The sequence below is a fragment of the Podarcis tiliguerta genome, assembly GCF_965153285.1.
Source record: "Podarcis tiliguerta genome assembly, chromosome: 10".
Classification (NCBI taxonomy): Eukaryota; Metazoa; Chordata; class Lepidosauria; order Squamata; family Lacertidae; genus Podarcis; species Podarcis tiliguerta.
The window spans coordinates 54,639,780-54,653,606 of NC_139543.1; the positions used below are offsets into that span (position 1 = coordinate 54,639,780).

General features: G+C 42.1%; 1 protein-coding gene across 4 annotated transcripts in view; it reads right to left on the reverse strand.

The window, feature by feature from the left end:
* Positions 1-13,827, reverse strand: part of FGD4 (FYVE, RhoGEF and PH domain containing 4) — a gene marked incomplete at its 5' end in the record, with an annotated part of 107,341 nt that extends 93,514 nt beyond the window's left edge. The window contains one exon of one of the 4 annotated variants that reach the window (XR_014502538.1): positions 13,494-13,827. Coding sequence is in view for 2 of the 4 variants with exons in the window: in XM_083401449.1 (XP_083257575.1) it covers positions 13,494-13,671 (178 nt within the window). The remainder of the gene's footprint in view (positions 1-13,493) is intronic. The other 3 variants (XM_083401449.1, XM_083401454.1, XM_083401450.1) reach the window with 3 other exon arrangements.

Below are 13,827 nucleotides of genomic sequence, written 5' to 3' on the forward strand. Positions count from 1 at the left end.
TATTGGAACTTTTACAAACAAACATAAACACTAAAGCAGTTTTAATTTTTATAGACGCGGAGAAAGCCTTCGACAACATATCTTGGAAATTTATGAAGGGGAATTTAAAAGAAATGGGAGTGGGACGGGGGTTTGAGAACGGGATTGAGGCAATATATTCAGAACAAAAGGCTAAACTGATAGTTAACAATGTGGTTACAGAAGAGTTTAAAATTGAAAAAGGTACACGACAAGGCTGCCCGATTTCCCCATTACTGTTTATTTCGGTTCTGGAAGTGCTCCTGAATATGATTAGGGGGGACAGGTTGGTGGAAGGGATTCAGGTCGGAGCGAAACAATATAAACTTAAAGCTTTTGCAGATGACCTAGTTCTGACATTACAGGAGCCGGAGTCTAGTTTGAAAAGAGTACTACAACTGATTCAAAACTTTGGTCGAGTGGCAGGATTTAAGCTAAACAAGCAAAAAACTAAAGTTTTGGGGAAAAACTTGACAGATACTGAGTTGGAACAGCTTCAGAAAGAGACAGAACTAAATGTGGTTAAAAAAGTTAAATACCTAGGGGTAAACATAACAGCAAAAAATCTGAGTTTATTTAAAGATAATTATGAAAAATGTTGGTCAGAGATTAAGAGAGACTTGGATAGTTGGTCAAGACTAAAACTTTCTTTGTTGGGCCGAATAGCTGCCATCAAGATGAATGTATTGCCAAAAATGTTATTTTTGTTTCAGACACTGCAGATTGTAGACAAGACAGAGTGCTTCCGGAAGTGGCAGAAAGATATTTCTAAATTTGTCTGGCAGGGCAAAAAGCCCAGAATCAAATTTAAAATATTAACAGATGCGAAAGAAAGAGGGGGCTTTGCCCTGCCAGATTTAAAGTTGTATTATGAAGCTGCAGCTTTCTGCTGGTTAAAAGATTGGTTACTTCTTGAAGATACGGATGTCTTGGATCTGGAAGGTTTTAATAACGCGTTTGGATGGCATGCATATTTATGGTATGATAAAGCTAAGATAAATAAGGCCTTCAAGAACCATATTGTCAGAAAATCAGTTTTTAATGTCTGGACAAAATATAAAGACTTACTGGAGAATAAAACTCCGAGGTGGCTGTCACCCCTGGAGGCTAAGGCTCGGAAAAGAGCCAATATGGAGGCCAACTGGCCAAAATATTGGGAGATAATAGAAAAGGATGGTGACAACTGGAAATTGCAGAGTTTAGAAAAGATGAGAGACAAAGTGCGAGACTGGTTACAATATGCTCAGATTAAAGAAGTGTTTAAAAATGACAAAAAGCTAGGATTCCAAGTGGAAAAGTCAAAGTTAGAAACTGAACTGTTAGAACCTAAGACTAAGGTACTTTCAAGAATGTATAACTTGCTGCTGAAATGGAACACACATGACGAAATGGTAAAATCAACAATGATAAAATGGGCGCAGGACATTGGGTATAATATTATGTTTGAAGATTGGGAAAGGTTGTGGACCTCTGGGCTGAACTTCACTGCATGTAATGCGTTGAAGGAAAATGTGATGAAAATGATGTATAGATGGTACATGACCCCTGTTAAACTGGCTAAAATATACCATTCGTCTGATAGCAAATGTTGGAAATGTAAGGAAAATGAAGGAACATTTTTTCACCTCTGGTGGACCTGCCCTAGAGTGAAGGCCTTTTGGGAGAAGATATATAATGAATTAAAAAAGGTGTTTAAATACACCTTTACTAAGAAACCAGAGGCCTTTCTCCTGGGTATTGTAGGCCAGAGTGTGTTAAAAAAGGACAGAACATTCTTTATGTACGCAACAACAGCAGCAAGAATATTAATTGCCAAGAATTGGAAAACTCAGGAGCTGCCCACTGTGGAAGAATGGCAGATGCAACTGATGGACTATATGCAATTAGCCGAGATGACCGGCAGAATTCGAGACCAGGGAGAAGAAAGGATGGAAGAAGACTGGAGGGAATTTAAGATTTATTTACAAAAATATTGTAATTTGGCTGAGTGTTGAATTGGATGCCAGCGCAGATAATTGTCTACCATTAAATTAGATTTAAGGCTGAATTATATGTCAAACCAAATTAAGATTATTAATTAAGATGAGTTAAATGATAATTTGTTTGAAATAAATTTAATAATGATGTAAGTGTATGCGGGAGGTGTGGGGGAGTCCCATGTAATAATTGAGAGATGTTAAATGGACAATGATAAGTTGTGCTTATCTAATATATGCTTTATTTGAAAACTTCAATAAATATATATTAAAAAAAAAAAAAACAAAATCCAGCTTGCACTTCTGGGAGTTCTCGGTCCACATACTGCTTGAGCCTGCCTTGTAGAATTTTAAGCATAACCTTGGTAGCATGTGAAATGAGCACAATTGTGCGGTAGTTGGAGCATTCTACATGGAATAAATTTACATAAACCTGAATATATTATCCACTTACATGTGTGCAGAACAACCCAGCAGACCAGAGTTGAAGTTCTGTCCTTCTACCAAAGCAGAAAGAATGCACTGAAAGTATGTTTTAACACTATCAATTTCTAAAATAAATCTAGAAAATACAGAACTATTAAAAAGTAAACAAGAGCGCATTATTTCTATCCAATTTAGTTTATCCTTTCAGAAACTAGAGATGCCAAGAAAAGCAGCTTCTTAGCATTAGCACAAAAGTAGCACTTCACAGGCTAACAGGAAGAACATAATTTGTTTTGGCAGCCAGTTGTATCTGTATAACACTATTGGAGCAATTTGCTTGATTCCTAGAAATCTGTAATCTCTCAAACAAATCTGTATACAACCCTAAGAGGAAAAGCATACGTTAATGCTTTGGGAGACTGCTGTTTCATTTCTAACAACCTGTATACTAAAAAAGTGATTTTCAGGGATGTGAACTGTATGGACCTATTCTTAATCTCTCTCTCTGACCTTGCTTATCTTTGCAACACCCTTGGATTGTTTTTACTGCGTGTTTCTGTTCTCAGTCTGTTTGCAGTTACTCAGGGCTAGAGGCTACCATAATACCGTGCTCAGTGACAATAAACATTCAAACACCAAGCTCAAACACATAATATGGATCAGAAATGTTTTGCGATATCAAAACAATTTTTCCATAACGTTTCCATCATAGTAGCCATCAATAGCCCTTTCATCCATTAATTTGTCCAATCCTCTTTTAAAGCTATCTAAGTCAGCAGCCATCAGAAACTTCTCCATGGTCTCAAGGGCTAGAATCTGCCATCTCATGAAAAATAAGCAATGCTGAAATGCTCAGGAGTTCAGAGACTATTCCTTATATCAGGGGTCAGCAAACTTTTTCAGCAGGGGGCCGGTCCACTGTCCCTCAGACCTTGTGGGGGGCCGGACTATATTTTTTTGGGGGGAGGAGATGAATGAATTCCTATGCCCCACAAATAACCCCGAGATGCATTTTAAATAAAAGCACACATTCTACTCGTGTAAAAACACCAGGCAGGCCCCACAAATAACCCCGAGATGCATTTTAAATAAAAGGGCACATTCTAGTCATGTAAAAATACGCTGATTCCTGGATCGTTCCTGGGATTTAGAAGGATCTGGCCCCTGGGCCTTAGTTTGCCTACCCATGCCTTATATCAAGCTAGAAAGGCAAATAGCACTCCCCACAGTCCTAAATCTCAGCTGTGCATGCTAGCTTAGTGGCACAAGTTAAGGAAATCATACCTTTCGTAGGCTCTGCTGTAGTGGAAGTAGGTTTTTCATTTGCACACCTCTTTGCTGCATGTAGCAGGAAGATACTGGTCCCTTGCTCCAAGGTGAAGGCTAACTGTTTGCCCTTTACTGTTACATTCAACAAAGGGGAAATGCACACCCGGAACACACAAATCACATGTTCCTCAGATAACTAATCTAAATAGTATTTGGATTACGTAGCAGATGGAGGGGGTGTAACGAACTTAATTTATTACAAACAAGCAATAAAAAGGTCTGACAAAGGGCTGTTTAACAAAGACTGATGATGGAGAAAGCAGAAGTGACTTTAGAATCTATGGGGGACTTCTGAGCTCTCTGTTACCTATTACTTGGAGCTATCACTTTTAAAATCATTCCCTCTTTTATCAAGTGGTATGTCCACAAGTGGACAGTCTTAAATGGAAAGGGAGCTCTACCAACGATAGAGGTTCCTACATTTGAAGGGAAGTTGTAGTGGTGAGAATGATCAACTCCAGGAATGTTTTATATGGCTTTTCTACCCACGTTATGTATTTCTTACATATCAAAACTTTGTTATTTTTGCTACCAAAATCTCTGCATGTGTTTGCAATGACTACTCTTTGGCCGTTTCACAAGTCATGCTCTGCATAACAAAGGTCAATAAATCTGAAAATAAATTGTTTCTATTAGATTTCTCTTGAAATGTTTAACTTGTACCCACAGATGGGCAGCCAAATATCATCAGTCAAATCTTGATCTAATTATCTGCTAAGGACGTTCTCACGTTACTTCATATTGACAAAATCCGTAAAGTACTGCATCACAAGGTCCATTTACTTCAGGCCTTTAAAAATGCCACATGCTGCAGCATAAATAATTATGTGGTTTTTTAAGCATTCAGACAAGTTAGACAGGTTATCCTCATCGCAGAAATGCTAATGAATCTCTGTTAATATGGAGCCTAAAGGAAATACAAGCATGATTGAGCTTGAAGCCTGATTTATATACAACAGAATGCCACAACCTTGTTCACTTCAACTAAACCGAAAATACCGTACATTTTTACTCCACAAGCATAAACTGTATAGTGTTTTTTAAAAAGATATGTATTTTTAAAAAGTTAATACTCACATAATTATATCTTGCTATCTCTCATGCAATACACATATAAGACTCATTGATAATTGAGGTTAATTGTACTAAATTCAGGAGAAAATACTTGGGTGAGGCTCTCTCAAAATGACACCTGCAAGAAGCAGGGTTGAACATTTTCTTGATTATAATTAGCACATGTTATTCAAGGGAACCAAGTGACTAGACATTTGTACTGTTAATGGTTTCTCCCCTGTCCAATCCACCTTGCTGTGTTAATTTCTCAGAAGACCTGTTTGCCCAGATCCTGCTACAACACCACAATATGGGGGGAGGGGAACCTCCTTTACTCTTCTAGAAGTGTGCTGTCATACTTCTGGCAATAAGGGCTATTATATTATATTTCTACTCTATCCTGAATGTATTTCTCTCTCATGGAATGAGTTGGTTCAGGTACTAAAAAACAACAGTAAATTTAGAAGACCAGAACAGCAGATGGTTTCATACAGCTTAGCAGCCAATTACAGCAACATTTAGTTCTTTGTTCCATTGGAGTGGTAAGATTTCCAATCTCCGCTCAACCTTTCTTGCCTTTCCCATTGCTCTTGTTTGACAGTTTTATTTCTGTGCCCTTTTCTCTACTTGCTTCCAACCGTAATCCACTTAATGCTCTATTTCTCTCAGCCTTTGTGCTGTTTGTAGCACCAGACCACAAAGTCTGAAACAGTTCTTTTAAATGCCTCTTTGGTGTATCCCTCTCTCTCTTAGACCCAGCTTTCCCCTTTTTACTTGTGGCATGTAACTTCTCACAACGCTCTCATGCTTTTCCGTCTTCCTGGAATCCCCATCTCACCCTCTCTCAACTTATCTTAAAAATGAAATAAAACAATGTTATCAACCACCCTTCTCCGAAGGGCATGGTTTCCCCATTTCCAACACCACACACACACACACACACACACACACACACCAGGCTGAGAGAACATGACTGGAACAAGGTCTACACCACACAGGTTCCAACTAGCATCTACATATAGGAATAGCAAATTTCTTAAACCAAAAAGCTGCAACCCTCCCCCCAAAAGAACTCATGCTCAAGGACTAGTTTATCAACCTCCACTACCATTGGTGCACCATCCACCAAGTTTAATGGAGCAACATTCCTAACATATGCAAAAATATTGGGCAATTTCCCAACCTATACTAATTGAAATTGCCCTGTGTCGTTAATTGTTATGAAACTCTTGCCATAATTCTTGGAGCAACAGACAAAGCCCCTGAAGCGCAGTTACCAAAACAAACCCCCCACAACCTACCCATCTTTGTTGTACTTTTCCATCCTTAAAAAATAAAGGAGGGGGAAACTGGAGGGGGGGGCACTTTACCCTGATTAAATGCACACTAGAACCCCTGCTGCAGCAGGTATTGTGTTTATTTCGTTAATAAAATTCAGATTCCAACTGATTGTAAAAGCAGCAGCAACCTCAAAAGCGATTTGCCATGGTTCACAACTTAAAAGAAAAACTGCCCACAACAAGCAGTGTGCTGTCTCTCCCCAGTAGTCTGCGATAGCTCAGTTGGTAGAGCATAAGACTCTTAATCTCAGGGTTGAGGGTTTGAGCCCCACACTGGGCAAAAGATTCCTTCATTGCAGGGGGCTGGGCTAGATGACCCTTGTGTTCCCTTCCAACTCTACTATTGATTCTGTGAGCCACGTTCTGCCCAACAAGCTAATTTTGTACATGCGAAAACTTGTGTGTAGAGAAGCACTCACTTATGCAAATTTCCATCTGAAGCGTGAACTGGTGTAGCTTAGAGACAGCTTTCCATCTCAGATAGAAGTAGGATCCAGATCTTTAACTGATCAGGATGTTCACAGCTCTGCCTCTCCAGGCAGCTAAGGACAGATAAACCAGGAATGCACTGCACTGAATATAAAGGAGCTGCTGGGAGCACTAACAAATCTAGTGAATCACTGCTCCATTGTTCTCGGTACTGACAGAGGCCTGTTTCTGCAATGCCAGGAAAAAGCTTCTGAATGAGAGGTGAGCTTGCCTAGCTGCTGGGCATCAACGCTTTGCATTTGTTCAGTAGAGACATAGTTCATTCCTGTCAGAAGACTTCAGCATGTTTTGCAAGGCACAGAGGCATGAGAATCACACACTTGTCACCAAAAGTTGACAATTCTGACAAATATACCTATCCCACTGCCTAGAATGCAGCCTTACCAAGAAGACTGAAGCCGCTGATTTGGAGTACAGTGGCACCTCGGGTTACATACGCTTCGGGTTACATACACTTCAGGTTACAAACTCTGTTGACCCAGAAATAGTACCTCGGGTTAAGAACTTTGCTTCAGGATGAGAACAGAAATCGTACTCCGGCAGTGCGGCAGCAGTGGGAGGCCCCATTAGCTAAAGTGGTGCTTCAGGTTAAGAACAGTTTCAGGTTAAGAACAGACCTCCGGAACAAATTAAGTACGTAACCAGAGGTACCACTGTAGATCCCCAGGCTGCTGGGAGATCCATGCTGTGGCCCCTCTGGTTGCAGCAGCTCAGTGTTTCAGAGTCACCAAGATAACTGAAGAGGCTGCCCCAACATAGCAAAGGGCCCATACATGGACAGGCCATGCATTAGATTTGGTGTTTCTTCCCCAGGACTGGTGAGCAGTGGAGGAGTTTAAAGCTCCACCGCTAGAAAGAACATTAACTGGGTAACATTCAATATTCTGGTGGCTTCTGGTTCATGCAGAAATGTGTGCCACTTTACATGGTCTGCTACCCCAAAATGGGATGAAGCCAATTGATTTTAATCAGTAATATGGTAGCTGATGCCATCAGCTGCCTTGCTGGAGCTGCAATGGTTCGTGGAAGTCAACACCTTCCTGGACAGTTGTGACCACAGCTCTCAAATACTTGTCACTGCTTTCTAAAAATCATGGTAGCAGGAATTCATGAAGCAATTTGATTCTACTGTAGTAGTATAGTAGTGAAGTATTGGTGTCTATACCAACTCTGGAATGGCCATTCAGCCAGTAATTGCTGTTCAGTGGAACAGACTGCCACAAGAGGTGGTGGACTCTCCTTCCTTGGAGGTTTCTAAGTAGAGTTTGGATGGCCAGCTGTCACATACGATCTGAGATTCCTGCATTGCAGGGAGTTGGACTAGATGACCCTCGGAGTCCCTTCCAAATAAGGATGCTTATTCCTATGAACAACAAAAGATGCATCCAATTCAATGTGGTTGGGATGATGAGTTGGGATGGAGATGATCAGCTAAATATGCAGGATGCTTCTGTACAACAATCTCCCTATCTGAAATAAGGCAAATTCCTTTAAAGCCAAGGGTTACAAGAGGTCTGGATTCAAGCCATAGGTCACAATTCTGCCAATATTAACCATAAGCCCTGTTCATTTAAAGAGATGTTTAAGTGCATGATCCCACACCAAAATCAATACAATATACATTTGGCAGAATTGTGTCCTATGAACTTGATAATCCAAATCTACAGAAATTTGCTTTAAATGACTTTTCAGTCTCTATTTGGACAGTAATTTACTTTCACCTCCACAGAATATTTTTACAGAGCTTACTGGACCCCACAACATTGATTGATTGATTGATTGAGTGATCTTCTGACCAGTGCAAAAACACCACTCAGTATGTTATAGAACTATTGAATGGTCAGCTCTTTCTGGTAGGTATTATATGAACTTGTCAATTTAGTAGTTGTTTGGGTAAATGTTGATAGCTCAAATTATAAAAGCAGAAAATTAAAACTTCTCCAAAAACACAAGATCGGAAGTAAGAAACTAGAACTTTTAGCTGTATGAGCGGAAATAGACTCTAGAAAACATGGAGAAGCTGCAACCTTTGAAGAGAGTCTTTTTCATAGTTGTTTATAATGCAAAAGTTCCTTATTAACCAATATTAACTCCATGCTGCAATTTTCTGTTTCACTTCAGGCAGCAATCTGAAGAACTGTGCAAAGGAGGATACAGTATTTTTCTTATAACTTATCCTGCTTGGGTAACTCAGCTGGCAGAGCACGAGACTGTTAATCTAGGGTTGTGTGTCCAAGTCCCATGTTGGGCAAAAGATTCCTGCATTGCAGGGGGTTGACCCTCGTGGTCCCCTTCCAACTCTATAATTCCATGATATATTGCATGTGACTATAGAATTTATGTATTTCTTTCTGTTGCATGATGCTTTTTATTATAAAATATTATCAAGGACTCCCATGTATTTTACACATACACCACATTCAGCTCAGTCATTCTTTGCATTAACCAATACAAGAACAAAATTACTCATCAATGTGTTTCAGTCAAGAGCACAGCAGTGAATCATTCCCAGCAGGACAGCTTGTGCCCAAAGGTATTTATTCTCGTCACTGAAGTGTTGGAGAGGGATGGAGGGGGAGGTTAATTCACACCAGTTTATGTACTTAGTTTAGAGCTTCCAACTTTCATTTCATAAAACATTAACAAGCTCAGCACTGTATTACTGAAGTAACAAATTAGTCTACTGCAAGCTTTCACAATTAGATAGCAACAACAATAAGAAATTTTAGATAAACACAGCAACAAATGAAGAACAAATGCAGCTTTTCTTGCAGCTTTTTCCCATGCTGCAGGAAGCACTGAACTGAATACAGATAGTCTTCTGGTTCCCTTTGCAGAGGGGTATCACTGCAGTAGCTGATGCTTATAGGCAATAGAGAGAATCCACTGCAGACAGGGGAAAAAAGCATTTCAGGCAAATCTGCTCCACTGAGCTATGGCCCCCATTGTTAAAAAGTCCTACTAGCAATTTTGTTTATAACAGGAATTAGTATTGCTACTTTTGTACTTTGAAACTGGTTTTCTGTGCGCAGCCCATTAATGGTAGTGATTAACCAAAATGCTCTACCCTACTGCATTTGCACTATGTTTCCTCATGTTCCACACCTCCAGTACTTGCAAGTTCCTAGCAGAGAGCAGCCATCATGGCTAGTACAATATTTTTCACCCTATAGGACGCACTTTTTCCCCTCCAAAAATGAAGGGGAAATGTGTGTGCATCCTATGGGGCGAATGCAGGCTTTCCCTGAAGCCTGGAGAGCGAGAGGCGTCGGTGCGCACCGACCCCTCTCGCTCTCCAGGCTTCAGGAAGCTATCCGCAAGCCTTGCAAGCCCGGCGGGAGTTGCCGCCGGGCTCGCAAGGCTTGCGGGCAGCAGCCTGCAGCCCGAAGCACGGGGCACGCTCTGGCGGGCGCTCCATGCTTCGCGCAGATGTCCGCAAGCCTTGCGAGAGTTGCCGCCGGGCTCGCAAGGCTTGTGGATAGCAGCCTGTTCTGGGGGCTGAATAAATTTTTATTTATTTATCCCCCCCCCCCCCAAAAAAACGAGGTGCGCCCTATGGGCCAGTGCACCCTATAGGGCGAAAAATACAGTAACTATCACCACCCCTGTCCTCCAGGAATTTGCCCAGTCCTCTTTTAAAGCCATCAAAGTTCCCCAGTTTAACTATGCAGTACATGAAGAAGTACATTCTTTTACCTGTTCTGACTTCCAACATTCAGCTTCACTGGATGTCCACGAGCCCTAGGGTTATAGAGCCTTTTTTCTATTGCTCAGCAGCACCCCAGCAAATAATGAAATCACTACCAAGCATGTAGGAGACAAGGTTTCATAGATATTACCAGAAGTTACCCATGTTTGTGAAGTGAAGGAGGATTCTCCGTAACCACAAAGGCTACGTTTTTCTTAGAAAACGATGATTTTTTCCCTTTCTTTTGGAAAGTTGTTTGGTAAGTTGTTTTCTTCTGAAATGACTATTAATTTAAACATCATGTGGCTGTCTGACTGGAGGGCCTGATAGTGGCAGTATCACATTGAAGGTAAGCAGTGTCTTGAAGATATGCAGTTTTATATAATCTGAACTCGAAGAAATGCAGTGTCTTATCCCCCTACATACATCCCAAATGTACCTCGACCCATGATACAAAAGAGCATTTAATCTAATTTGCACTCACTTCTTTAAGAGAATACCTTTTTACCATGAGAAATCAGAACAAACTTCCTTCTCCTTGTATCTTGCTTTGGTACTAGGCAACTAGTGGGCAGGCAAAAAGGACTGGCCAGTGTGATATGGCTTTGCTGCTACTCATGCTGGCTCACAAGTGCCTCCATCCATACACCTTCTACCTCAAACTCTGAACCAGTTTGGGCACTGACCAAAAGCTAAGTAGATTACCTGGGAACCTATGGATTCTCACACATCATGGCAACCATTTACATGAGGTTAAGCTGACATAGGAATTTCCAGGACCACTTATCCATCAATGTGCAACCAATTCTGATTTTTGTTCACTGTGATCTCCATTCCCAATTTAATGTTTCTCTCAAACTTGAGCAACATTCTCTGTGTTGGTGGAGTTGGTAAAGGACCCCTGGATGGTTAAGTCCAGTCAAAGGCAACTATGGGGTGTGGCGCTCATCTCACTTTTCAGGCCGAGCAGTACCTATTTATCTATTTGCACCAGTATGCTTTCAAATTGGTAGGTTGGCAGGAGCTCGGACAGAGCAAGGGGAGCTCATCCCACTGTGGGGATTCTTTGTGTTACGGATGTACGTATTATGCTCCCTTTCTCTCAGTATATACATATTTGCCATTCCAATTTTTACAGCTCTTTACTAGGCAAAAACAAAGCAGCAACCCACAAAGGGGATGCTGTAAATAAAAATCTTTAAATCAGCATTACCATCTGTTTAAACAGGAAATAAACAAGCAGAATAGTTCCCCACGCTCTAAGCTATCCAGCACTCTGGATGCAGTACTGCTGCTTTCAAGAAAATTCTCTACCCCCTAGCAATAACCTAAATAGTTGACATATTTCCAAACGCCTTACATGAGACAAATATTTGCACTTATGCCCGTTTTGTTTATTTTCATCCAACATGGAACTGATGTCATGGAGTTAAACTGAGTGATTTTTTTAAAGGTCTAGTTTACCTTTCACAAGTTGATAAAAAGGAGCTGCAGTCTACTCAGCAAGTATCTTATCCTTAACGGGCACAGTGCTTCTTCCTTTAACATGCATACACAAAAACCACTTCCAGCAGGTGTTCACCAAAGCGTTTGCCAGCACTCTACCACATTAGCACCTCCCCAGAAGGAAAGCTTTCTGTAGAGCAGTACCTTTTCACTGTACAGTCATACCTTGGGTTACAGATGCTTCAGGTTGCATTTTTTCAGGTTACAGACCGCCGAAACCCAGAAGTACCGGAACGGGTTACTTCCGGGTTTCGGCAGTCGTGCATGTGCATAAGTGCCGAATCGCAACCCGGCGTACACAGACACGCCGCTGCGGGTTGCGGACGCTGCGGGTTGCAAACGTGCATCCCGCACAGATGACATTCACAACCCAAGCGTCCACTGCACAGCAAACGTACACTGTACAGCACCCAAATATTGTTGGATTCTAGCTCCCATCAGTGTCAGCCAGCATGGCCAATGGTGGAAGAAGATGGGAGTTGTAGTCCACAGCATCTGGAGGTCAACATGTTGGCTATCCTGGCATAGAAACCTATGATTGCTCAGAGGATCTCTGCATCCATTAGAGTGCAGAAAGTGTCTTCCACTGATATCTTTGTTGGTTCTAGATGGTTTGCTCACTGAAAACAAGCAGGTTTGCTCAGGTTTGAGAGGGATGCGGAATTTTTATTTCAAAGAAGTTCTCTTTACCAGGAAAGAAAGCAGAACTTTAAAGTTTACATGCATAGGACTACCACTGCAAAATAGAATCATATAGACAATAACACATTTTCACACTATTTTGATAGGAAAAGGGTTCCACACAAGTTAGAAAAAGTAAGCACCTTAAATTAAAAACTTGCAATTGGCATAAGAGACTTCTTTCATCTTTCAGTGGGCGAGAGTTAAAACCACCTTAGAATTTTAAAAGTATACTTGCACAAAACTTCATCCCAAACATGCAATGGCACCAATATCAGACAAAAACAAAACGTGGAGCTCCCTCCTCTTTTTCCATACCTAAAGTGGGGAGGACACAAAACATGATCGTAAACAAGTTTACTTAAGAATTCAGCCAAGTTTATACAAACAGAGAGAGTGTGTTTGGGAACACTGTATCGGCAAGGGATTCTGCAGTAAAATGCAGCTGGTCCTTCAAATATATATATATAGCAAGAGCCTGCTGGATCAGGCCAATAGTCTTGTCTACTCCAGCATCCTGTTCTCACAGTGGCCAACCAGATTCCTGTGGGAAGCCTGCAAGAGAGATCTCTTCCCTCCTGCAGTTTCCAACGACTATTACTCAGAAGCATTTCTGCCTCTGGCCAGGGACACACCTTACAACATATTGAAGTCTAAACTTTATATTGATCTATGAGTGCATGTATATTTGCAATAGCACAATACTACCGTCGATTTTGCTGCAGGAGGGCTACCCCACAGCAACTTCTGGAAGTTTGGCCGCAGGGTCTCCCCCGGTGTGTGTGGGGAGACAGCCCAGCTGCAGTTTTGCAGAGTACGGCTTTCCAACTCCTGCTGCACTTTACTTTTCCCTCGGCGCGACCTTAGACCCGAAGCTGCTGGGCGGAACGGGCCACGCCAGGACAGCCAACAAACCGCAGGAAGGAAAGGAGAGGGAAGGGAAGGGAGGTCCCAGCTCAGAGCCCAAAGGTGAAGCCGGAGTTGTACCTGCTGCTGCCGCTGTTGGCGCCGCTTCCCTGGCAACGTCTCTCCTCCTCTCCGGGTGGGAAAGAGGCGAAGCGGCGGCGGCCGCCTGGGAGAAGAGCAAAGCGCTGCTGCTGAGGCTGGGGCTGGATTTCCTCCGGATGGCCACCCGCCTGAAGCCCATGCTCTCGGGCCCCTCCATCTTCCCCTCTCGCCGCCGGCTGCGCAAGTGAGGAAAGGGGGCAGAGAGAGACCAGAAAGCCGCCCTTCCTCAGCCCCTGACAGGAATGGCCACGGCCATTTCCCACGCCCCCTACAGGCTGAGGGAGGTCGGCGGCTGCTGCCACTTGCTCCTCCG